A 27318-nucleotide genomic window follows, 5' to 3' on the forward strand; every position below is an offset into this window, starting at 1 on the left:
TCCTTAAAGGAACTAGAAGCTTAGTTGGGTCTTTAGACTTTTGTTTGAAGTAGAAAAGTATCTCTTCTCTATTCCTGAAATACAAAGTCTGGATATTAATCACACCTGTCGTCAATAACCTTGAGAAAGCAGAACTCTCTGACCTAAGTCTCGAAGGGACCTTTGAGGCAGAAACATTCTTGAAGAAATAGAAGTTAAATTCTGACCCTCTGACCTTTTGTCAAGCGTAGCCTGGATGCTGAGACCGATTAATGAATGCTGACGTCATTAATAATTAATAACGATGCTGGCGTCAGGATTAATGAATAACGCACTCTGGATGTTGCAGAATCAGAAGCTCTTTATTATACATCACCATGTGGGTTTATACCTAACCTAGACAGGTGGGTCAACAGGATGGAGACCACATCGCAGGATCCTTGGGTTAGGGCCAAGCAATGCGTACTGAGGAAGCAGGGTTAGTAAACCACTCTGAGAGTATGGAACTTGTAAGTTTCTCAGAAGCCCAGAACAACAAGGGCAAAAAAGGTCACCAACAGGGGAGGTGAGTAGGAAGGCCAGGACTCCCATTAGGTCCCAACAGGCCTCCACACTGAAATGACCTAATAAAATCAATTATATACTTTTGAGATATTTTGCAAAAACCCTGTTACTTTCTGTTTTAGATGAAAAGAGACACTTAAATATCTTTTAAATCTTCATCATCCATCATGAGGGTTAATTTTTTTTCCATTTTAAGATGGGGCATTTTCTTTTGAAATATCTCCTTAATTTGTTTTGTTTTGATACAGAGCCTTACTATGTAACCTTGACTGACCTGTAACCCTCTCTGTAGACCAAGCGTCCTGTATCTCACAGAAATCCACCCGCCTTTTCCATCTGAGTGCTGGGGTTAAAGACATGTATCCACTAGGTCAGCTTATCATTTTTGTCTCTTCCTAGAATCTTTTTTTTTTGGGGGGGGCGTTAATTTTTTGAGGTTTCTCTGTTTCATGGTTTGAACTTTGAGTTCCTGAAACCATGTCTACAACACTATTCTGATTTCTGGTTGTTAACAATATAATATCTAAGTCCTTTTACGTTGTTGTTGTTGTATATTAAGGGCTTTTAATGCCCCCTGATGCTCAGACTGGGCCAAGTAAAGACTACTGTTCTACAGAATATCCGGAGTCTCTGGAGTTACCATATGCATATCATCCTTTAAATCTTTTCATCATATATTTTCAGGTGGTAAATTAGCCCTGTTAACCATCCGTTTCCAGTGATACTCCGGAGGGAAGGTTCAGAAAATTGGATTGACTTTATTTGATCACAAATCTCGGCCACTTTCCTGGTATTTCTCTGGTGCTTCTTAGCATATGGCAGGCCCATGCAAGCCTGAACCCATCCTAAATTTGCAGGGAGGGACTGAGTATACCAGAGTTATAGTCCTTTGAGGGCCACAACGAGCTTCTACAAGGACATACTAACTTGCTGCAGCCGGCTTATTAGACCTTAGTCCAAAGCTGAGCCCAAGTATAGTTAAACAGCTTTCCACACCCCTGTTGGTTCCATGTCTTACACACACACACACACACACACACACACACACACACACACACACACCATCTTAGACATCCACCTGTCTCTTCCTCCCTTGTGCTGGAATTAAAGGCCTGTGATACCAATTCTGGCAAGAGTGACCTATATATTTTGATTGTCTAGGTTAAGCTTGCTGAACCGAGCCAGCTAACCTGCCTGCAGAGAAGAAATTTTCTCTAAGCGGCAGAATTAACCACAGGTCATTGCTAGTACAGTGTGAAAGGAGAAACCCGGTTTCACAGCCAAACCCGGAATGTCGCCGATTTCAGGGGTGTTGCCCAGTGACCGGTGGACACCTGCAGAGCGGGGCCCGCTTGGGAAACCGGGCGGAAAGAGGAAGTAAGTGGGTGGGGATGGGCGAATGTGAGCAAACTGCACGGTGGGCGGGACCAGAGTAGGCTGGGAGCCCGAAGACGGCTGGCACAGCAAACTCGCCATTCCCTAAGTAAGACAGACCTGGGTGCGGAGGACCTGGCGAGGTGTCGCGGGGACGCGAAAACTCCCCGGAGCCGCAGTCGCCGCGGGGCGACCTGGGAAAGTCAGCAGCGCCGTGGCGGGAACCGCAGCCCGGCGGCCCTGGAACCTCCCAGGTCAGAGGAGCTGCGGGGCTGGGACCTGGGGTTCGAGCTGTTTGCTGCTGATTTAGGAAGCTGTCTCTCACAAAATTTTGCCCTCGGTAAATTTTATATCGTGTGAACCGGACTAATCCTGATTTTTTTGTTTTGTTTTGTTTTAAGATTTTCAAAATAGTCTCTTAACCTCGCAAGATTGAATTTATATGTTGATTTTCTAACAGTGTTCTCTTATTATTTCCGAAAGAACAAAGCTCTTAATTTTAAATTATCCACGCTTTTCAACTAACGTGTTCTATCACTTCCCTATTCAAGAGAGTGGCATTTAGAGCTTGTCAACCTAAAAAGCTTGTTTGACCACATAAGGATCAACTGTAGATTTGTTTGAATCACAAATATATTTTAGTAAACTGTAGGATATTTTCATTAATTTTCCATCTGAAATGTATATATTCTGTGGTTTAAATACAGTGCTCAATATTTTTTGTGTGTGTGCGGGTGTTTTTTTTGTTTTTTTTTTTTTTGTGATAGGGTTTCTCTGTGACTTGGTGCTTGTTCTGTAGACCAGGTTGGCCTTGAACTCAGAGGTCCGCCTGTTTCTGTGCTAGGATTAAAGGCATGCACCACCACCGGCCCACCAATAATTTTTATTGTTATGTGAAGGTCTTAGTGTTGCGTCTTATAGTCCAGAAAGACACCTTATGCATGTTGAGAGTGAGACTCTCAGGCCAGAGTATGTTCACAGTTGTAAAGCTCTGTATAGAACAGCAAGCACCTTAGTAGAAAGAACTTTTGAATAATTGTGACCACTCACCTACATCAGAAAAGAGTCTCTAACTTTTTCTTCTCCTTCGTTCAAGAATAACACATGGACATGTGGCTAACTCTTGCTTTCCGGGGTCGAAACAGGGTTTCTCTGTGTAACAGTCCTGGATGTCCTGGAACTCTAGACCATACTGGCCTCAAACTCAGAGATCCACCTGCCTCTGCCTCCTGAATGCTAGGATTAAAGGTGTGCACCACCACCACCCCACTCAAACTATTGCTTTTTATTTCAGGGTTTGTTATAGTCAGTCATGTTGCTGTGGACTTCTCCCAAGACAAGGGGGAAAGCCTAGACCCTGCTTAGAGGGCTTTGTACAGAGACTGGATGTTGGAGAATTGAAATAGAATAAGGTAGAAAAGACAATTTATTAGATACTGAGTTGCTGATTTACATAAAGCACTGATTTTACAGCTCATTTCCAATCATGACTTCATCTTGCTACTTGGAACAGAATAACCTGGAGAAATTGCTGAAACAATAAATTGTTGCCCTTAGCGACCTCATCACATGCATTTAAACATACTTTAACATGCATTTGAAAAGCACCTAAGCCTTTTATGCTTCTGCAAAGTCCTGTTTACTTTTCTCCTCACCCCACCTTGTGCTTGTAGATTATAAAATGCAAATACAACCGGAAATGGAAACTCTCAGAGGTACCCCACCTTTAGTCCACCTGTGACATCTCTACTTTTTCACTTCCAATGGTTTAAGATTGCTTATTCTAGAGAGATTTCTGCAACAGAATCACAGCAGTTTGAGTACTGAGGGAGAGAATGGTTTCTTGTACTATTCTTTCTCAGACTGCTGCATGTGGGTGAGCCTTGCCTGGATGAACCTCACAACTCGTATTATAGTGAAAAATTCTCAGAGCAGGAAAGACCATTTTTGTGAGGTTTTCTCTATTCTTCGGGTTTTTTTTTTTATGTGCAGAAGTGTTAGGTTTCTTTTGTTTCCGTTCCATGAGACTCAGTAGTGTATAATATTGTCACCTTAATCGTGAAGTTTCATTTCCACTCTTGAGGTTTAGTTTTTTTTTAAACTTACTCATGTGTTTACTTGCATGCCTGGTGCCTATAGATGCCAGAATAGGGGTCAGTTTCCTGGAATTGGAATTGCAGGTGTTTGTGAGCCATCGTGTGGGTACTGGGACTTGATTCTTGGTCCTCTAGAGGAGCAGCAGCCAGTACTCTTAACCACTGAGCCATCTTTCCAGTCCTACCCTTCAGTTTTGGTTGTGATTGGAAGTGGGGCTCAAGTTATGGAAACTGAAAATGCTCCCTAGACATATTTATTTATTTATATAAATAAATATATATAATATATTTATATATATATTATATATATATAATATATATTTTTATTTTTTTTCGAGACAGGGTTTCTCCGTAGCTTTTGATTCCTGTCCTGGAACTAGCTCTTGTAGACCAGGCTGGCCTCGAACTCACAGAGATCCACCTGCGTCTGCCTCCTGAGTGCTTTGATTAAAGGCGTGCGCCACCACTCCCGGCTACCATAGACATGTTTTAGTGTTCTGACCCCGCGTGACAGTTGTGGGATCATTTGTAGACTCCTCTATTTAGTTTTGTCTTTATCTACTGAGCAGAGTACTGTATTAGAATCCCTGATGCTTCCTGAACAATCTTTCTCATGTGCAGGGCTAACTCGTCACCCAGAGCTCTCACCTGTGCAGCGGAACAAAGAGCCCTGGACGGTGAAGAGAGAGGATCCAGGTATATTGGGTTGATTGAGACAGGGGTTGGTCAGGGGCTCAAGTGACAGTGGAAACCGGACATGAAATCGGTTTTGTCACATTCTGTTTCGTTAGAAATGATTCTGGAGAATTCCACTGAGAATAATCTCAGGATTATCCTGTTGTAGGTGTTAGAATACTTTCTATGTAAGAATAGTAAGAAGCAAATGTAATTCTCTTTGACTCTGTGTGTGATTGATGCTGCCTCTCTTGAATGCATATAACTGATCATATCTTCATATAAATATTAAATAGTTTTCGGGACTGGAGAGATAGCTCAGTGGTTAAGAGCACTGATTGCTCTTCCAGCTCTCTGAGTTCAATACTCAGAAACCACATGGTGGCTCACAGTGTCTGTACTGAGATCAGTTGCCCTCTTCTGACCTGCAGACATACATGAAGCACTCATAAACATAAAATACATAAATAAATCTTTAAAAAATTAAATAGTTTTCATTTCTATAATATATTATAAAATTAGGAAAATTGATACCTCTTCGTTTTTCTGTGCTCTCAGAATTTTGCAGCTTTTTGTAGTTCCTTCAAAATCTTTTAGGGTTATTTCTCCACTTCCTAAAACAACGCTAGCAGGATTTTTTTGTTGTTGTTGTTTTTGTTTTTTGAGACATGTTTTCTCTAGCTTTGGAGCCTGTCCTGAAACTCGATCTGTAAATCAGGCTCTCCTTGACTGCACAAGTTTGGCAGGGATCAAAGGCCTGCACCACTACTGCTCAGTCTGCCTGCAGGATTTTGATAAGAATTGCTTAGAATCTCTCTACAGTATTAAGTTCCATATACATTGTCCCATTGACAGCTCCTGTCTGTCTTCAGGGCAACACTCAAAGGTTGTATTGCTATAATTTTAACAGGTTTTCAAATCGCCTCTGGGTTTGATCTTCGTTTGAAGATTCTTTGAAATGTTTGTGGCTTCCCTCAATTTAATAACACTTTTGGATTACCTTATTTCTACAAAAATTCCATGAAGATTTTGATAGGAAGTCCTTGGAAACTTTAGGGAAGGCAAACCTACTTTCATGTTTGAATAAAAACATGCCAGCTGTCAATTTCACACCATGTATTCCTTCTAATTCCCATCTGCTTCTCATATTTGCTTTTTCGCTTCATCAGAGAAGAGAGTGTCTTTTTTTTTCCCTCTCTCTCACTCCATACAGTTTCTCTGTGTAGCCCTGGCTGTCTTGGAAATGGCTCTCTACACCAGGCTGGTCTTGAACTCAGAGATCCCTCTGCCTGTGTTTCGTGAGTACTGGGATTAAAGGTGTGCACTATCACTGTTTGGTGACTTCTAAGATTTGAATGCAGTAGGGCATGCTCCTTGAAGTTTGAAAAGATTGGGAGAACTCTGTTGCAGTGTGAATGGCTGTCTCAAAGGCTGCTGGGTGTAACCTTTTCCTGCAGTGTTGCTGCTCCTCTTTCTACACTAATATTCCCTAAGATGTCATTATCTGACACTGGATGTTGGATGGTTGCTGAAGTTGTCTGCTTTCTTCCTATCGTTCTGCCAATCATGGCTTCTTGTGTGTGGAAATTATTGGGTAAAATGCACTCATATTGACCACAACCTTTCTAGTGAATGGGACAGATAATATCAATATTCTTTGTATTTTGATTGATTTGACTTTTTCTGTGACCTACAATAATTATGCCTAACCTTCTTCTTGACTGCTATGCACATCCATAGAATTTTTGGGTTTTTCTTTTTCAAGACCAGGGTTTCTCTGTAGCTTTGGAGCCTGTCCTGGAACTAGCTTTTGTAAACCAGGCTGGCCTCAAACTCACAGAGATTCGTCTGTCTTGCCTCCCATGTGCTGGGATTACAGGCATGCAACACCACCTTCCAGCTTGAAGTTGCTCAGTTGTTAACAATAATCAGGGCTACCCATTCTGAATCCAGATGTGGTTTCTTAGTCTTTTTGCCATTAACAGAGTGATCCACCCCCACCTGACCAATGGTCAAGAAATTCAGACAGAGGTCTGTAGCATGTTTGACCTTGGGAGGGGCTGCCTTTAGGTTACTTGGTCAGGGTGGGTTCACTGCCTAAACAACAGAATGCTAATGACTTCATATCTCACAGTACTGAAGCAACTGTTCTAGTTGCCCTTTGTATTATGTTAACGCAGTCTTTTTGTCTTCTTCCCTCTGGTATTGGGGTATAAAAGTGTATGTAAAATTAACTGCTGCTAATTTCAGTATTCACTGGCACACCCTCCTGGTACTATTCAATGGTTTCTGTTTTATTATTTTCACACATGTCTTCTTATTCTTTACTAATATTTCTAAATCCCCACATCCCTACCCTGGCAAGAGGTGTTTTTATTGAGGCTGGTTCCCAACAGAGATCTACTTGTCTCTGCCTCCCAGTGCTGGGATTAAAGGCATGTGCCACTACCATTGGCTCATGGAATGGTTTTAAAAATTTCCTTCACTTCAACACAATGCCCATCAAAATCCCAGCAGCATTCTTCAAAGACCTTGAAAGAATGGTACTCAACTTCATATGGAAAAGCAAAAAACCCAGGATAGCCAAAACAATCCTGTACAGTAAAAGAATTTCTGGAGGCATCCCAATCCCTGACTTCAAACTCTACTACAGGGCTACTGTTATAGTTTTCTGTCTCTTTAAGAGACAAGCCACGCCCACTCCCTCCTCATCCGCTGAGGCAGGCTGATCTTCAGCTTCCAGCCTGAGCTTGCTCTCTTTTCCATCTTCCTCTAGGAGAGGCAGCTTTGCTTCTGCCTCTCTCCCCACTTCTCTGCTTCCCCACTTCTCTGTCTCTTTCTCCTTCTCTCTCTCTCTCTCTCTCTCTCTCTCTCTCTCTCTCTCTCTCTCTCCCCTGTTCCCCTTCCCCCTTCATAACCCCCTAAATAAATATTCATCCTCACTCTGCATGTCGTGTCTAATCATGTCTCTGTCTTCTGCCCGCCTGCCATGTGTCTCCCTGCCTGGGACCAGCCACTGCTCGGGGACCGGCAGCCATCTCTGCCTGGGACTGGCTGCTCCCAGGGTCCGTTGCCTGCTGCCACATGACCCGCTACCACCATTTGGGACCTACAGAATTTCTGCTGCCTACTGCTGCCAGGGATCTTGCAGCATTTTTTTAAAAAAATATAAAAACTACAGTACTGAAAACAGCCTGGTACTGGCATAAGGACAGGAGGACCAGTGGAACCGAATAGAAGACATGGATATCACTCTTCAAGATTCTGGGGTAATGATACTTACATCAGCACCTGTGTCCAGCAGGCCAGTAATAAAAATGCCATTTACACACACTCTCAGTTTAGGTCTTTGATCATTTATAGAAGTTTGCCAAAACACACGTAACTTATCTTTCTGATCATTATTGCTTGTAACAGTAGGCATGGGGCTTCCTAATTGTCCTGATGAGGCACGTTCTCTGCAGAAACTGGATATGACTGAACCATGTTTGCCATGGGGGCCTGTGAGGCCCCCCCTCTCACGTTTCCCGACTGTATCAGGTTGCCTTGTCTATCTCTTGTAGACCTGCATTCATTCGTCCAATGTCTGCCTTTTCCACATCTTCTACATAAACCTGAAGGCTGAGTCCTCCTATTTCTGTTATTTCTAGAAGATGCATTATTATTATTATTTCCGAAAGATGCATTATTATTATTATTATTATTATTTCTGAAAATCCGTTGTCTACAATTCCTTTTCATATGACCCATTTTGCCACAATTAAAACATTTGGTATTCTGGTGTCTCCTTTTACCATTGGAAATTGCTTCTTCTACCCATGCTTCAGTGCCATAATCAAATGTATCAACATTGAGTGTATGCAAGACCCATTCTTCCAAAGGCGCTGATCTGAGCTTTAAAGGCCCCAAAATCCTTTTGCATTCCACATTTGCATTTTCATAAGCCAAAGACTCAATCATTATACGTCTTGCTTCTGGGTCAGATATCCCTATTTGTACAGCCTTAGTTAATCTTTGTAAAAAGTCACTAAAGGGTTCTCTCTGACCCTGTTTAACTCTGACAAATGATTCTATTCTCTGTCCTGGGTCTTGTACCCTGTCCCAAGCCCTTAAGGCTGCTGTAGTACACATAGAGAGTGTGTTTTCATCCAAATTAGCTTGTTCCTGAGGGTCGGAAAAGAGCCCTTCACTTAGAATTTTATCTAGGGAAATGTCAATTCCCTTTGCTTTTTCCTGCTGTTCTAAGAGTTTAGCCTCTTGCCTGAATAAGCATTGCCATTTCAATTGTGGTCCACTCTCAAGTACTGCAGAGCTCAGCTGGAGCCAGTCCAAGGGGGTTGCTCTGTTTGTCGTGGCCCAAGATCTTAGCATCTCTTTAACAAAAGAGGCTTGCATCCCAAAAGTCATGACAGCCTGTTTAATTTCCTTGAGGTCATTCATACGGACAGGCTCCCATGTATCCTCCTTGATGACCCTAGGGTTTCTGGAACCAACCACCTTCTCTGTTGTTATTACTGGAAAGGCAGGTAGAGCTGTCGGTAGAGCTTTGTGGAAATTGTCCCGGAGAGATTTACCCACAGATGTAGTTAAAATTTGCCCTTCTACCCTTTGCTCTTCTTCATCAGAATTTAGAAATTCCTCAATCTTTTCAATTCTATTCACTATTGCCTTCTGCAATGTCTGAATCTCCTGTCCAGAATTATGTTCCAAAGCCTTCATTGAGGATTCTAAAGTGTGAAGTTTGTCCATTAGAGATAACATATCATCTTTGGACATAATTTTTATGGCATAAACCATGCCTTCTTGTATTGACAATCTTTCCGTCAATCTGTCATAAGCTTTAGACAAAATCCGATTGTCACATTCAGCAGTTTTGATTCTCTCAGTTAATGTTTCATTTCCTACAGAAAGGGACTGAATCTTATTGTCCAAATCAGCTGTTCCCTCTTCCATAGTAATGAATTTCTCCTTAATATCAGCCACTAATGTTTCAGTTCCTACAGAGAGGGACTGAACCTTACGATCCAGATCAGCTGTTCCCTCTTCCATAGTAATGAATTTCTCCTTAACATCAGCCTGGAGAACCTCAAACTGATTCTTGAGAAGATTGTTATCAGTCTGGAGAACCTCAAACTGATTCTTGAGAAGATTGTTATCAGTCTGGAGAACTTCAAACTGATTCTTGAGAAGATTGTTATCATTCTCAATCGTTTTTAAGCGCTCTATCTCTGCCTTAAGAATCCTGGATTCGTCTCGTAAAGACTTTATCATATTTCTATTATCAAACCATTTGGTGCCAATGAAAACTATGAATCCCAGAAGGATCCATAGAGGTGGCGTGATAGACACCTCTTGTAAAATCTCCCACATGGTACAATTAAAAAAACTGTTAAATTCTTGAACAGTAATGTGTTCAGACATTTTATTTATAAAAGAAAAAATTTTTTACCTGCAATGATCGGTTCCTGCCAGTTGTTGGTCTCTGTGTTTTTGGAGCCTGTCCTAGAACTAGCTCTTGTAGACCAGGCTGGCCTCGAACTCACAGAGATCCGCCTGTCTCTGCCTCCCAAGTGCTGGGATTAAAGGCGTGCACTACCACGGCCTGGCAGGCCTCAAACTCACAGATATCCGTCTGCCTCTGCTTCCCAAGTGCTGGGATTAAAGGCGTGTGCTACCACTGCCTGGCAGGCCTCAAACTCACAGAGATCCGTCTGCCTCTGCTTCCCAAGTGCTGGGATTAAAGGCGTGTGCTACCACTGCCTGGCCGGCCTCAAACTCACAGAGATCCGCCTGCCCTTGCCTCCCAAGTGCCGGTATCAAAAGCGTGCGCCACCACTGCCCTGCCAAGTCACTTTGTGTCAGACCAAATCTGCCGCTGTGGCAACTTTTGTTGCAAAACCGCAGGTACTTGAGCTTCTGCTAATTCAGGCAGTGGGGTTCCGCTGTAAAACTTAGCCAAGGCAGGCAGAATGGGCCTGTGTGGCCGAGTATGTCTCGGACTCGGCACTGGGGCCGGAGTCACGAACTGAAAAACAGCACCCAGGAGGGTGCTGTGTTAGCTAGCGGGCTACCCACTTGAGTCGGGAGCAAAATAGCCCGACGTTGGACGCCAAAATGTAGCGGCGTAAACGAATGCAGACAGTTTGTAAAAATATATATAGTTTTAATGTAGAGATAGACTTACAGAACCACCGTTCGCGCGGAGACCAGGAAAGTAGAAGAGCGTGCTCGGAGCACACTCGCCAAATTTATATGCAGACATTAGCCCGAGGCGAACACGCCCCCTAAGGGGCGGGACTTATCCCTACATCTCCCCTTTTTGTCTAAATAAGACAGAACTAAACCAAATACAACTACATACAATAACAACAAATAATAAATATAACAAACAATATTGAGAACAAAAGCTTTGCTAAACATTCTATCTCAAGGAGTCCAAATAATGTAAAGAGTAACTACAATTATATAATCTTCAACTCAGTCAAAGATCTGAGAAGGGAATAAACACTACTCAACAAACGAGATATATCCAAAATGTGCAACAATTGACAGAGACAACTGACTACCTGGGCAATCACCCAAAGTCTCGTTTGCAATGTTGAGTCAACCAATTTTGGCTAAGGCCTAACATAACTGACATACCATTATTAAAGGCAAGGAACTTTTCAAAACTATCTTACCCTGTCTTGGCAGGATATGACAGTCCTGTTTTATCCATTGATGCATGCTCTGTATCTGTGTCAGTGGTTGAGGTATAGGCATTTCTTTGCCCAAAGGCCAGTTCTGCCAAATAGAAAGGTTCCAGGTGGAGTGTCTTTGGTGCTCAACATTCTCTCGGGAATGGAGTGGTGTTGCCAGGAGCAATTGTGTCTCACTATCACGAAACTCTGAGTTAGATTAAAGGCCATTTTCTACAGCTCTTTGAAGAGGTTGAAGATTATCTATCTATACTGAGTATAATCTCTATATATCTAAAGAACCTGATTAGTCTGATTATAAATGACAAACTTAGATGACTATTTGTCTATATAATTCTCAATATCTATCTAACTTAAAGACTAAGACAATAAACAACTGTGTAACAAATGAGGATAATGACCTCCAAATATAAACACTGTACAAATATACATTGCAATAAGGTAAATATATATCAATGCACAAACATTATATAAGTATCTTAATCAGAGGTAGAAATGTACATTGCAATATGGTAAATGTATACAATATATATATATCAATACAATATATGCCAATACATAAAAATGTTTTAAACAGACATAGAAACATGCATGCATACAATAGTCAATATAATTTAACTTTGTTTCAATATACAAGAATTGATACCAATATATTTGTCTAAAAGCAGTAACTCACAATTATAAATCTATAATCCCATCATTCCCTCTTTTTTTTTTTTCAAAATGATCTCTGAGCTTATAAAATTCCTCCCCCAACCTCCCAACCCCTAAATGATGTCCCTAAACCCAGGGGTAAACTTTACTGGGAGAGGGGATGTCGTCCTCCAGAATTACTTCCAGCTGTCATGGGGGCGACGTTCTTTCTGGGGGATCCTGTGAAAGTAAAATGATGGTTAAATTTCAAGATCAATGTCTTTTAAAATTGCAAATAGTCTCTGAGTATTTTGTGGAGGTCTGGCCAGAATGTTGTACAAGATGTGCACCATTTCAGCTAACCAAGTTGAGATCGTCTTGTGCGGCTGGTATCCAAAACAGGTCTTGTAGTAGCGCTATCAGTATCATGACGTCATATCAACCAGGTAGAGTTGTTGTTGTGGGGCCCCATCTTCTTATCCTTGAAAAAGATCCTTGATAAAGAAGCAAAAAGTATCAAATGGAAAAAAGAAAGCATATTTAACAAGTGGTGCTGGCATAACTGGATATTAACATATAGAAGAGTGAAAATAGATCCATATCTATCACTATGCACAAAACTCACGTCCAAATAGATCAAAGACATCAACATAAAGCCAGTCACACTGAACCTCTTAGAAGAGAAAGTGGGAAGTACACTTAAACACATTGGCATGGGGAACCACTTCCTAAATAGAACCCCAGCAGCATAGACACTGAGATAAACAACTAATAAATGGGACCTCCTAAAACTGAAAAGCAAAGGACACGGTCAACAAGACAAAACAACAGCCTACAGAATGGGAAAAGATCTTCACTAACCCTACATCAGACAGAGGTCTGATCTCCAAAATATACAAAGAACTCAAGAAATTGGTCACCAAAAGGTCACATAATCCAATAAAAAAATGGAGTACAGACCTAAACAGAGAATTCTCAACAGAGGAATCTAAAATGGCTGAAAGACGCTTAAGGAAATGTTCAACATCCTTAGTCATCAGAGAAATGCAAATCAAAACAACTTTGAGATTCCATCTTAATCCTGTAAGAATGGCCAAGATTAAAAACACTGATGACAACTTATGCTCGAGAGGTTGTGGGGAAAAAGGAACACTTCTGCATTGCTGGTGGGAGTGCAAGCTGATACAACCCCTCAAGGCGGAGGTACTGGCAGGAGCCATGTTTATTGCCACAACTCTATGGCATTTCAAGGTCCCTGCCACCACCAAAAAGCTTTGCATCAACAGCATTTAAGTGTTTCATGGTAGGATCTCTTGAAAGAGCTGCAAGGTTCTACAGCTAAAGTCTGGAAGCCTCTCTTAAATGAGATGCACTTGCCTCTAGCAAACAGAGCCTACCCAAGAAAGTTCTTTAAGTGCATTAAGTTGTGCTTAACTCCATTCTTTTGTGTCTGCAGTTAGTTCCCAGTCGCTCTCAGGATTTAAGTGGATTTAGCGTTCTCATTGGTGCCATTCTGTTGACTGAGTTTTTGGTCCTGCCCTGTTCCCACAGTTGTTAAATCCCAAAGAAATCACACAGAGGTCTACATTAGCTATAAACTGATTGGTGTAACATGAACGGGCCGGCTTGTTTGTTTGTGTTTTTGTCCCGCCCTGTACCCCTCAACTGTTTAGTCCCAAAGAAAATCATACATAGGTCTCCATAAATTATAAAGCTGATTGGCCCATTAGCTCGAGCCTCTCACTGGCTAACTCTCACATCTTGATTAACCCATTTTTCTGATCTATGTTAGCCATGTGGCTCAGTACCTTTTTTCAGTGGGGCAGCTCACATCCTGCTGCTTCTGTGGTCTGGGCAGGAGTGGGAGGAATCAGCTTCCTCTTTCCCAGAATTTTCCTGTTTTCATTACATCACTTCTACTTCCTGTCTGGTTTTCCCACCTATATTTTTTGCCTGGCCAGTCAGCGTTTATTTATAACATGATTGACAGAATACAGACAATTCTCCCACAAATTGGCCCATTTGCTTAGGCTTCTTATTAACTAATTCTTATTTATTTATTTATTTATTTATTTATTTATTTATTTATTTATTTATTTATTATGTATACAATGTTCTGTCTCTGTGTATGCCTGAAGGCCAGAAGAGGGCACCAGGCCTCATTACAGATGGTTGTGAGCCACCATGTGGTTGCTGGGAATTGAACTCAGGACCTTTGGAAGAGCAGGCAATGCTCTTAACAAGTGAGCCATCTCTCCAGCCCCTTAACTAATGGTATTTATTTTTAATTAATTTATTAAGTACATGCAGACCAGAAGAGGGCACCAGATCTCATTTCAGGTGGTTGTGAACCATCAAGTGGTTGCTGGGAATTGAACTCAGGACCTTTGGAAAAGCAGGCAGTGCTCTTAACCACTGAACCATCTCTCCAGCCCCCCTTAACTAATTCTTATAACTTACATTAGCCCATAATTCTTGTCTGAGTTAGTCATGTGGCTTGGTACCATTTTTGGCAAGGCAGTCACATCTTGCTTCCTCTGAGGCTTTTTAGCCTCAATTTTGCATATTTTATTTTTTTAATTAATTAATTTATTTATTAAAGATTTCTGCCTCCTCCCAGCCACCGCCTCCCATTCCCCTCCCCCTCCCCCTATTAAGTCCCCCTCCCTCATCAGTCCAAAGAGCAATCAGGGTTCCCTGACCTGTGGGAAGTCCAAGGACCATCCACCTCCATCCAGGTCTAGTAAGGTGAGCATCCAAACTGCCTAGGCTCCCACAAAGCCAGTACGTGCAGTAGGATCAAAAACCCATTGCCATTGTTCTTGAGTTCTCAGTAGTCCTCATTGTCCGCTATGTTCAGCAAGTCCGGTTTTATCCCATGCTTTTTCAGACCCAGGCCAGCTGGCCTTAGTGGGTTCCTGATAGAACATCCCCATTGTCTCAGTATGTGGGTGCACCCCTCGTGGTCCTGAGTTCCTTGCTCATGCTCTCTCTCCTGCTCCTGATTTGGACCTTGAGATTTCAGTCCGGTGCTCCAATGTGGGTCTCTGTCTCTGTCTCCTTTCATCACCTGATGAAGGTTAATATTCAAGAGGATGCGTATATGTTTGTCTTTGGATTCACCTTCTTATTTAGCTTCTTTAGGATCGCGAAATATAGGCTCAATTTCCTTTATTTATGGCTAGAAACCAAATATGAGTGAGTACATCCCATGTTCCTCTTTTTGGGTCTGGCTTACCTCACTCAGGATAGTGTTTTCTATTTCCATCCATTTGTAATTTTTTGCATATTTTAGTATTCAAGCATTTATCTAATTTAAGAGTTCCTCATGTTGTCAATAGGGACGTTTTTGTGTTTTGGGGTTTTTGTTTGTTTTTTGCTTCGTTTTGCTTTGTAAAGGGATTTTTTTGAGACAAAGTTTTTCTGTGTAACAGCTCTGACTGTCCTGTTTTGGAGCAGGCTAGCCTTGAACTCACAGAGACGCACCTGCCTCTGCCTCCCAAATGCTAGGATTAAAGTCATGTGCCACCATGCCCAGCTATCAAGTAGGGAGTTTTATCTCTGTGGCCACATCATTGTTGAAAAGAGCAGTTCAGTGTCTTTATTTCCTATCTGCATTTCTTTGCTTCTTTGTCTTAAAAGACCCACCCCTCAGACCCCCAGCTGGCCTGCTCTCGTGAGAACATCCTGTTTGAGAGACCCTTAGGACCCCCTCAGGACCTGCTGCTAGCCTGCACTCATGATAACATACCGTTTGCTTAGGAGAACAGGATATCTGTAGTCGGCACATGTGCCAAACTTAGAATGTCAGCAGTTCACAAAAGGAACAGTCGCCCCCCACACATACATGCTGGACTGCTTATCCTCCTTTGTCCTTGTGAATAATCTTGAAACATAACTCCATTCTGAAAATTGAGGCAAAGACAACCCACAGATGTTTCCCTTATCACACAGCTCTTCTCCTGCCCTGGAATAGACCAATCACTGCTAGTAACCCTTTGAATAAGCCAATCCAATAAGTTGGAAAACAACCTACAGGTCACCCCCCTTGTGTCTGTGGCTTTTTGCTTTAAAAGACGAACTGTAACAGCTATCAGTTGTCCTTCATATCTCGAACCTGAAGGGCCCTGTCATGACAGAATAAAAATCCTCTTGCTTTTGCATCAATTGTGGTTATGTGAGTGGTGTCTGGAGCAACTCCTCCCTGATGTTTGGACTTCTAGTCCTACAGTCTTTTCCAAATTTCTCTTGCTACCTGCCATAGTTGCACATTCAATAAAACTGAAGAATGGTGCCCCTTCATCTTGTTACAGTGTTTCTGCTCATAATGCTCATTTTTTTCTCTGTGCTATACCACTGACCTAAGTATGACACACATGCCCTTTACTGTATTAAGCCATGTTCCATTTCTTTGTACCTCCTTTAGGAATTCTTTCATGAGTTTTTGTTGAACTCAAATATGTCAGTGACATTTCTGTTTCTACTGACACTTTTTTCTTGGATTTTTTTCCCTATAATTTTGTTGGTGATATTATAGGTGGTTGTATTTTGGTACTATTTTTTTTCTTTTTCTTATTGCAGTGCTCTGCTTGTTTACTATGTTGTGCCTACCTTGCTTACTTGTTTGTTTGTTTTTTTGAGACAGGACTTCACTGTGTAGCTTTGGAGCCTGTCCTGGAACTCGCTCTTCAAACTCAGTGCCTGATTAATTCATCCTTGGCTTTCCTATATTTATATTCTCCTTGCCTGTATTTCATCTCATGAGTCCTCTTGGATCTGTGTCTTTTTCTTTTTTTCTGGCTGCTTCAGACTTGCAATATGTCTTTTTTTTAATTCTTAGTGTATGTATATGGGTGTTTTGCTTGCATGTATGTCAGTGCACCTTGTACAAGCCTGGTTTTTGCAGAGTCCCAAAGGCATCATATCTCCTGGAATTACAGTTATAGTCTGCCATGGGATTTGAAATTGAATCCTTTGGAAGAGCAGTCAGTGCTCTTAAATGCTGAGCTTTCTCCTCCCCTAACTCCCCCCCCATCCTCTCTTCTCTCATTTTTGTGTACATAGTCTGCTCTACTTATTCTCTTCAGTATGTTTGGGTGAAATGGCCTGTTAATTCATGACTATCTTCAAATGCACTTATCTATCTGGCAACTGATGTTGTGCCCAGTGTTGGGACTAAAGATTATCAAGAGGATCCAGGCAGTGGTGGCACATGCCTTTAATCCCTGCACTAGGGAGGCAGAGGCTGGAGGATCTCTGTGAGTTCGAGGCCAGCCTGGTCTACAAGAGCTAGTTTTAGGGCAGGCAACAAAGCAACACAGAGAAAGCCTGTCCAAAGACTATCAAGAGAGGGGGCTGGAGAGATGGCTCAGTGGTTAAGAGCACTGACTGCTCTTCCAGAGGACCCAGGTTCAATTCCCAGCACCCACATGGCAGCTCACAACTGTCTGAAGATCAGTTCTAGGGGATCTGACACTTCACACCAATGCACATAAAATAAAGTTAAATAAACCATAAACATATTAAAAAGACAAAAAAGATTATCAAGAGACCAGATCTAATGTAAGATAAAAGAGTCTTATTTATTATTCCTTATGCTGGGGCCAACCATCCTACAATCACCCCCGCCCTAGAAGGATATGGGGGCTTCTTTAAGCCTTACTGAGGGGAGTGTCTAAGGAAGTTAGGTCATTTTAGATATGATTGGGTTAAGCAAGTGGTAATCACATTAGTTCTAATTGGCTGGGGCTAGTCAGAAGCTGGTCAGGGCTACAGTTTTCCATTTTGGGGGCAGGTCTGGATGAGTCTCAGGCCCTGTCCTTGAGCAGCTGTGGAAGCTGGCTAGGCCTGGCCTGGTGTAGTACTGCATGTACCAGGTGTCCTCCTTGCTGTTGGGGGTGTTGGAGATTGATTGTCCTTTATTTGTGACTTTTCCTCAGAAATTGCTTGTTCAGTCTCAGGAAACTGAGATGGATGCCTGATCTCAGAGAGAAGGCTGAGCAGCCTGTTATGACATCGGCTCTGTCCTTTCATTAGAGACATGTTGTCTGGTTGCACTAATATGGTTAATGGTTGTTTTCTATCATGGCTTTAAAAACATTGTTTCATAGTCCCCTAACTGTAGGAATATTGATAAGACATCTGGTGTTATTCTGTTAGGATCTTTTTATGTGGTATATGACTTTGTTCCTAACAGCTTTTAATATAAATTTTAGATTTATCTTTTTGACACCCATGAATACAAGTGCAAGAAGAGGAAAAATGGCTGGTTCTTCAGTAAATACATCCCAGGTCAGTGTCATGTCCACTTCTCATCTGTAGAATTTGTACAGGAAAATGGATTGAAGACTTTTAATTCTGAAAATGTTTTCCGTTGTGATGATCAGAGAAATATGCTGATACCCAATTGCTACAGAGGATGGGTGCATATCTTTATCAGTGAAGAGAGCGGTGTTCCACAGGGGCTCTGTTTGAGGGACCTATCAGCTATCCCTAAAGCGGTTTTATGAAGGTGCACATTGAGATGCCTGCAGCGCCCCCCTAGCATCACTGAGCATTTAGGAAGAGGTAGTCTTAGACAAGATCGCACTATCTCTGAGCCTTGTGCAGAGTACTTACGCTATCTAGAGTGCAGAGCACTGCAGTTCTTTTTTCTTTTCTTTTTTTTTTTTTTGGTTTTTCGAGACAGGGTTTCTCTGTGGTTTTGGAGCCTGTCCTGGAACTAGCTCTTGTAGACTAGGCTGGTCTCGAACTCACAGAGATCTGCCTGCCTCTGCCTCCCGAGTGCTGGGATTAAAGGCATTGTTCTTATATCATCTTTTCCTAAAGCAACGGGTCTCAGCCTGTGGGTCATGACCCATTTGGCAAGCCTGGAACTGTATTAAAGGGTCACAGTGTTAGGGAGGTTGAGAACCGTTGGCCTAAAGTGATGGTCTTGTCAGTAAATTCATATGGTAGTTTCATTGCTTCTCTCCTCTGTCTGTCTGTCTGTCTGTCTGTCTCTCTCTCTCTGTCTCTCTCTGTCTCTCTCTCGACAGAGTGTCACTGTGTACCCCTGGCTGTCCTTTATTATTACTAATTTATTATTTATTTATTTATTATGTATACAATGTTCTACCTGAAGTCCAGAAGAGGGCACCAGATCTATTACAGATAGTTGTGCTCCACCATATGGTTTCTGGGAGTTGAACTCAGGACCTCTGGAAGAGCAGCCACTGCTCTTAACCGCTGAGCCATCTCTCTAGCCCCCAGTCCTGATTTTTATGTGTACTTTATGGTTGCCAAAAATATTCTCATAAAACAACCTCACTTATATGGTTCATATTTAGAGCATCAGTGATTTGGATTATTACTTCTCCCTTCTTACTGTGAGAAAACCAGAACGTTCTGACAGGCTTACTTACTTATTATTTTGAGACAGAGTCTCACTTTTCAGCCTTAGTCTGGAACTCACTCTATAAACCTGGAATGCAAAGAGATCTGCCTACTTCTACCTCCTAAGTGCTGGGATTTAAGGTGTGTTCCACCACACCTGGTATTTAAAATCTTTTAACATTAAATTAATCCATAGATTCTGCCTCCCAAGTTTTGCCTCTTTGCTATACAAAATTTGGAGCTGCAGTATTGATCCTAGACCCTTAACTCAACAGAGCTTATGAGAAATCAGTCCAATAAGACCTAACTGCAGAAAAGATTGATCCAGTGTCACTATTTTAGCGAGGTCTACCGTTGTGGCATTTAGAAGCATAATTTTGTTTATTACAAATTTTCTGTCTCGGACGCATACACTGTGATTCTGTGTGAAACGGACCCAACCTTGATAAAAAGTATATTTCTCTGCCTGGACTTTGAATTTATATCTTATATGCCCTAAAAGTATATTGTTTCTGGGAATATATCTCCTCTGTAACCAGTTAGACAATGTATTTTTTGGTGTAATCACTCAAGAAAGCATCTTACTGAATAACTGTGTTCCCTCATTTACAGCAGAAAAATAGCCCAGTTTCCCTTGTGTTCTTTGTATCCAGGAAGGAACTCTACTCATGGTAAATTTATGTCATTTCAGGGTCTGTTGACATTCCGGGATGTGACTGTGGACATCTCCCAGGAGGAGTGGGAATGCCTGAACTCTGCTCAGAGGACTTTGTACATTGATGTGATGCTGGAGAATTACAGCAACCTGATCTCTGTGGGTGAGGATATTTTTCTCGCAGAATTTGTAACTGATCCTTGGTATATGCCTACTTTGTAGATGTGGAGACTCTCTGGGTAGCTGTCTTAGAAACTATAGGAACCTACGGAGATAATATTAATTAATGCTTCCTCCTGGTATTTGATGTTTTCATCATGTTTTCCCTTTTGGAGGCATTATGAAGCTTTCTTTTTAAGTCAACATTATCTTCAGACACCCAGTAGCAGGTGTTTTCACCCACGTCCTAAAGTATTATTTCAGTCATTGCATTTGATTCATCCAGAAACTGATTATAATCCTATCCACATCCTAACGTTCCATTTCCATTGTTGCACTTGATGTATTCCAAGACTGATAATATTCCTACCAAATCCTGAAGTTCCATTTCCATCATTGCATTTGACTCAGACTTAACAGGAAGCAGTCTGCAAATTGAAAATGCTCCCTAAATATTTCTTAGGCTTTGTTTACCTTTTTTTTATGCATGGGTGTTAGCCTGCATTACATGAATGTTGGGGCTGCCTGACTAAGCCATCAGGAGGCAGCCAAGGCCCTGAATCTGAAGCTAGAGAGGGGCGTGAGCTACCACAGGTGCTGGGAACCAAACTGAGTCGTTTTGGCCATTGAGTCATCTATTTAGAACTTCCTGTAAATATTTTTAAGATTCTTCCATGATATAACAATTGGTAAACTATTCCTAGAGTCTTGTATTATGTCATCTCTTTAGCTATCTCGTACGTTCTATAGGATCCAGCAAAATCATGTTCCACTTTCTAATATACAGGTATTATTGTGTGCAAGGCAGACCTGGTTCCATGTCTGGAGCAAATCCAAGTGCCCTGGAATGTGAAGAGAGAGGAGATGGTGGCCGACCCAGGTGGGGGTGAGTGAATGAACAGGACAGAAGTGAGGGGCTCAAGTGAAAGAGGAAGGTAAAACAGGAAAGGGTTTTGCTGTGTTCTGTCTCACTAGAGGTAATTCTTCGATAACTTTACTTAGTGCAATGCTCTCAAGATGCAGCCTGCTGTAAATGCCAGAAGACATTGTTCTCATGTATTATCTCGAAAGCACTACTAGAATGCCAATGCAGTTTTATTTGTCTATAAGGGAGAAGGATTCTGTCTCAGTAACCATTCAGAGTCTTCAGTTATCTGTCTTCGGACCAATAAGATGTGATTTTCTTTTTTTCTTTTTTTTTTTTCTTTTTTTGGTTTTTCGAGACAGGGTTTCTCTGTGTAGCTTTAGAGCCTGTCCTGGAACTAGCTCTTGTAGACCAGGCTGGCCTTGAACTCTCAGAGATCTGCCTGCCTGCCTGAGCTTCTGAGTGCTGGGATTAAAGGAGACACATTATCATTCCTTTTTATGATTGTTCTATTACCAAGGCAAGATTCATCCTGCTGCTTGTTCCTTTAAGTTTGAGTAGACTGAGGAGTCCTGCCATGTTAGTGATTCTCAGTAGGGCTACTGAGGATGATCCGTGTCTCATGCTGTTCATGTGCTTCTTTCCAGGCCTAACATTCTGTCTGATAGCATCATCTATTGTTACATGTTGTATATTGAAATGTTCTATAATCAATTGGGCAGTGGTGACTCATGTCTTTAATCCCAGCTTTGGAGCCTGTCCTGGACCTAGCTATTGTAGATCAGGCTAGCCTCGAACTCATAGAGATCCGCCTGCCTCTGCCTCCTGAGTGCTGGGATTAAAGGTGCGCTGCTTTTGACCATTTATCTCTTTATTAGGACCATCAGGTGTTTTAGACAGGCACAGTAATACAGCTTCACAAAGTTAAACAAATGCAGTATAAAAAGAAAAATAGTATTACCTCGCAATTTAGCAAACGTATTTTTTTTTCCAGGATGGAAAAATGGCTCAATAGTTAAGAGCACTGGTTGTTCTTCCAGAAGACCAGGGTTCAATTCCGAGCACATACATGACAGCTCACAACTGTCTGTGATTCCAGTTCTAGGGAACCCAATAATCCTATATAGACACACATGCAGGCAGACCATCCATGCACATAAAGTAAAAATAAATCACTAAATTTAAAAACAAGAAGTATTTTCTTTACATCCATTACTTCTGATGATTTTAATGTGTCTTTAGGAAAAAAAAAAGTCTCGCCAAGTGGTAGTGGCATATGCCTTTACCCAGCACTCAGGAGGCAGAGGCAGGTGGATCTCTGTGAGTTCAAAGCCAGCCTGGTCTACAAGAGCTAGTTATAGGACAGGTCCCAAAACTACAGAGAAACCCTGTTTAAAAAAAAAGAAAGAAAAAGAAAAAGTCTCACCAGGCAGTGGTGGCACACATCTTTAATCCCAGCACTTGGGAGGCAGAGGCAGGTGGATCTCTATGAGTTTGAGGACAGCCTGATCTACAGCGTGAGTTTCAGGACAGCCAGGACTGTTTCACAGAGGAACCCTTTCTTGAAAAAGAAAACACAACAAGAAAAAAGTCTCTATTAAGATTTTGTTGTTGTTTATTTTTGAGACAGGGTCTCTCAATGTATATCTGACTATTCTGGGACTTGTCATGTAGATCAGGCTGGTTTGGAATTCACAGAGATCTGCCTGCCATTGTCTTAGAACTTCTGGGATTAAAGACATGTTTTGCCACACCCAGCTCTGTCAAATTTATGAGAAAAATTTTAAGCTTAAAAGACATTTGAATATTCTGAGTATGGATGTGTCACCAGTACTCTTATTAAGTGGAGATATTTTGAATTTTACAATATTTACAATATTTCAGGGAGGATTAGGCAGAGTAACATATTTCAAACGTAATCCACCAGAGAACTCTGTTCCCAGTGTTTCTTCAACTATTTGTCTTTTTTGCATATGAAATTTAGGGATAAAAAGGCTGTTATCTGTAATGGAGATCGGAGTGAGGTTCTTCTGGGCATCCATGCAGTGCCTTCCTGAAAGCTCTGTTCTAAAGGACTGCATTTACTTACTTCAGAGAACTCAGATACTGAATCTGTTTCATCATGCATCAAACCCTATTAGTCCTAATTGTGCTCATTTTTCAGAGAATCAACGGGTGTTGAATGAATCAGAGGAGGTCTTGGATGAAGACTCAAAGTTTACTATCGATGAGCATGTGACAGTTCAACAGAAGTCACGTAAATGTAGTGAGCTTGGCAAAATGCTTCATGAATCCTCCAAATGGACACTATGCAAAACAAATAATACTACAGAAAACTGCTACAAATACAGATGGATACAAAACCACAGGGATGATTGTATTGAATCAATCAACGTCAGTAGCTATAAACACATGCACACTGGAGAAGAACCTTGCAAATATAAAGATGTTGACAAATCTTTAAGTTTATTTTCAAACATAAGTCAGAGTCATGGAATCTACATAGGGAAGAAAGAGTATAAATATAACGAATATGATAAATATTTTGGCTTTACCCCAAAACTTGTACAGCTAAGAATCCATAATGGAGAAAAATCACACCAATTCAGGAAATGTGAAAAATCCTTGAGGACCTACTCAAGCCTCGGTACACATCAGAGAACTCTTACTGGAGAGAAACTATGGAAATGCACAGAGTGTGACAAGTCTTTTAAGCATTTGTCTGACCTTAAAACCCATTACAGAATCCATCCCGGAGAGAAACCTTTCAAATGTAAGAAATGTGACAAATCTTTCACCTACTGCTCATCGCTTAGAGAACATCAGAACATCCATGAGGGCAAACTTTACAGATGTTGGGACTGTGGCAAATCCTTCACCCGGTGTTCATCTCTTAGAGCCCATGAGAAAATTCACACTGGAGAAAAACCTTTCAAATGTAAGGAATGTAATAAGTCCTTTTATATGCTGTCCCAACTTAGAAAACATGAGAGAACCCATACTGGAGAGAAACCTTACAAATGTAAGGAATGTGACAAATCCTTTACGTACTGCTCTTCTCTTAGAGAACATCAGAACATGCATGCTGGAAAATTTTATAAATGTCAGAAATGCAACAAAACCTTTACCCGGTGCTCATCTCTTAGGGCACATGAGAAAATTCATACTGGAGAAAAACCTTACAAATGTAAGCAGTGTGGTAAGTCCTTTTATATATTGTCCCAACTTCGAAAACATGACAGAACCCACACTGGAGAGAAACCTTACAAATGTAAGGAATGTGGCAAATCCTTTACCCAGTGTTCAACCCTTAGGATACATCAGAAAATTCATGCTGGAGAGAAGCCCTACAAATGTAAAGAGTGTGGTAAGTGCTTTTATAAGTTATCATATCTTAAAGTCCATTACAGGACCCATACTGGAGAGAAGCCTTACCAATGTAAAGAATGTGGTAAGGGCTTTTCTCAGTTGTCCTGTCTTAAAAGCCATGGCAGAATTCACACTGGAGAGAAACCTTACAAATGTAGTGAATGTGGCCGATCCTTTACACATCACTCAACCTGTAGGAGACATCAGAGTACTCATGCTGCAAAACTTTATCAGTGCGAGGAGTGCGACAAATCCTTTGCCAAACCTTCATCCCTCAGAACACATCAGAAAATCCATGCCGGAGAGAAACCTCATGATTGTAAAGAATGTGGTAAGGCCTTCTATCAACTGTCACACCTGAAAGTCCATTACCGAATCCACACTGGAGAGAAACCTTACAAATGTAATGAATGTGACAAATGCTTTACCAAATGTTCATCTCTCAGAACACATCAGAAAATCCATGCAGGAGAGAAACCTCATGGTTGTAAGGAATGTGGTAAGGCCTTCTATCATTTATCACACCTTAACATCCATTACAGAATTCATACAGGAGAGAAACCTTACAAGTGTAGTGAATGTGACAAATCCTTTACCACACTGGCAAACCTTAGAAGACATCAGAAGATGCACACTGGGGAGAAAACTTTCTATAGTAAATAATGTGGCATATACTTTTTCTAGAGCTGTCTGTATGGACCACTGCAGTCTCTACAGTCAGAGAATCATTATGAACATGGGAAACTTGTGAAAGCCTTTAAGGAATTTTTAAAAAACATCAAGAGTTTATAGTGAAGAAAAATTCTAAGATCATAAGTTAGTGTATTACAAAGAAGAAAACTAAGCATATACAAAATTCTCATGTATTTCAGTGGAATATGATTTTTTGATTTAATAGGGAAATGTTCTTTGGAAACATTTTTGTATTGTAAGTATTGAAATTGGCTGACATGAGTACAGTGCAGTTGGCTAGATTACACTGAAAAGCATCCTTATTAGCAAACGGTTTTATGATAATTTGTATCATTTGTTTTTACATCAGAGCTGATGAACCCAAGTAAAGTATCAGGGAAGTTAGGTAGATAGGAAATGTTGGGCCCTAAATGTTGGTCACCCCAAGAGACACTCTCAGCACGGTTGATGCAATAGCAAGAGGAATTTTTATTCTGCCACGGCAGAGGTCCCTCAGCCTCAAGAGGAGAAGGACCCCTGCTTTGTCTGTTACAAGCTCTTTTAAAGGAAAACCCACAAAATCAGGGAGGGAGTAGTACAGAATCAAAGGGGAAGTCCAGAAATCATTTGTCAACTATTTTGACTAGTTCATTCAACGGTCAGCTAACTCTACTTGATCAATGTTATGGCGATTACAAGGAGGAACACCTGCAGGTCGACTCACCCCAGTTCCAGGGTCCGAGTCTATTGAAGAAAGACTACAATGGGGATGGAAAGTACTCAAAGCTCCAGTGCATGCGTGGTTGGTTACCAGGGTCCTGGTTCCGAGGAAGGGGGGTGCAGTAATGCTAAGGTGCCCCAAAGTCAGAACTAGCCACTAGTTTTTTTTTTAGTATTTATTTATTTTTATGTATACGATATTCTTTCTGCATGTATGCGTGAAGGCCAGAAGAGGGCACCAGGCCTCATTACAGATGGTTGTGAGCCACCATGTGGTTGCTGGGAATTGAACTCAGGACCTTTGGAAGAGCAGGCAATGCTCTTAACCGCTGAGCCATCTCACCAGCCCCATAAAGACAGGGTTTCTTTGTGTAGCTTTGGAACCTATCCTGGAACTCACTCTGCAGACCAGGCTAGCCTCAAACTCACAAGAATCCTCCTGCCTTTGCCTCCAAAGTGCTGGGATTCAAGGCGTGTGCCACCACCGCCCAGCTCTGGACAGACGACTTATGCCAATTTCAGATGCTCTGTGGGTCAGACACAGATACCTGCATAGTTCAAAGCCCTTTGTTTGATGACCTTTCAGTAACTATGCTAGTTTATGACAGTTCCAGTGCCAAGAATTTGGACATTTTTGGGCATATGAAGACAACTTATTTGACTTCCTGTTCATGCTGAATCATTTTCAAACAAATTCTTCCACTGGCTAGTAGTGGCACATGCCTTTATCCTAGCACTTGGGATACAGAGTCAGGCAAGTCTCTGAGTTCAAGGGCAGCCTAGTCTACAGAGTGAGTTCCAGGACAGCCAAGGCTACATACAGAGAGAAAACCTTGCCTCAAAAAACAAAACACATACCCATACTCACCAGTTCTTCTTACTTGAACAGAATCCTGTCATGGAAACCCTCCCCTTCTAGAAGTTATTTTTTTTATTTGTAATAAATATTGAAGTACTCAAATGTATTGTCCTAGGACTTGGTTTTATTTCTCCATTAGTAGGGTTCTGGGGGTCACAGAAACTTGTTGGTGCCACCATTGCATCTTGCTGCTGCTGCTGTTGAATGAAATTGGTTGCAGTAAAGAAACCAAAATAGCCTCTCTGTGGGTGAAAAGGGAAAAGTTTATTCCAAATTGCCAAGGCTCTCTAGAAGTGGTGACAGATGAAAGATTTCCAGGAGGAATGGGGGAAAGAGGGCTTCTTGGTGGGGCGGAACTAGTGAGCCTGAACTGCGGGAGCCTAGACAAGTCAGTAGACACCACAGTCAAGCATTACTGGAAGAACCACTCATTCCTCTTGCTGGATTTTAGCAAGTAGGAACTTTCTTCAAACCCCTGAGGGAATAGAGACTTTTGTCTAATTGCCTGGCCCCGGAAAAAGGAGTTTCTTTGGGGAAACAGACAGCAGGTACTCCCTGTTAGCAAGGCGTCATTAATATTAAAGTTGAGCCTGCCTGTGGTGGAAAACGCCTTTAATCCCAGCACT

The 27318-nt window shown here is 41.6% G+C and overlaps 1 protein-coding gene across 7 annotated transcripts; it reads left to right on the top strand.

Annotated features, from left to right (window-relative positions):
- Nucleotides 1-1956: 1956 nt before the first annotated feature.
- On the top strand, nucleotides 1957-27318 carry LOC142832844 (uncharacterized). 7 transcript variants are annotated; one of them, XM_075943638.1, is made up of 7 exons: nucleotides 1957-2171; nucleotides 4635-4709; nucleotides 18235-18310; nucleotides 20085-20211; nucleotides 20995-21093; nucleotides 23237-26023; nucleotides 26180-27318. In XM_075943638.1, exons 3-6 carry the CDS (start codon nucleotides 18254-18256, stop codon nucleotides 25102-25104), a joined length of 2151 nt encoding a protein of 716 aa, XP_075799753.1. In that variant the 5' UTR covers nucleotides 1957-2171; nucleotides 4635-4709; nucleotides 18235-18253; the 3' UTR covers nucleotides 25105-26023; nucleotides 26180-27318. The 7 variants fall into 7 exon arrangements, with proteins under 7 accessions (XP_075799753.1, XP_075799746.1, XP_075799760.1 ...); XM_075943631.1 differs by having other exon boundaries at nucleotides 1991-2171; nucleotides 26194-27318; XM_075943645.1 differs by having other exon boundaries at nucleotides 1991-2257; nucleotides 23237-27318.

This window comes from Microtus pennsylvanicus, chromosome 1 (assembly GCF_037038515.1).
Source record: "Microtus pennsylvanicus isolate mMicPen1 chromosome 1, mMicPen1.hap1, whole genome shotgun sequence".
Taxonomy (NCBI): Eukaryota; Metazoa; Chordata; class Mammalia; order Rodentia; family Cricetidae; genus Microtus; species Microtus pennsylvanicus.

What these genes read in the sequence shown, in the direction of transcription:
- LOC142832844 (XM_075943638.1), top strand. Translation starts at nt 18,254, where the DNA reads ATGAATACAAGTGCAAGAAGAGGAAAAATGGCTGGTTCTTCAGTAAAT. An exon ending in CTTCAGTAAATACATCCCAG is followed by an intron (nt 18,311 to 20,084) that starts GTCAGTGTCATG and finishes ATGTCATTTCAG; the next exon opens with GGTCTGTTGACATTCCGGGA. An exon ending in CAGCAACCTGATCTCTGTGG is followed by an intron (nt 20,212 to 20,994) that starts GTGAGGATATTT and finishes TCTAATATACAG; the next exon opens with GTATTATTGTGTGCAAGGCA.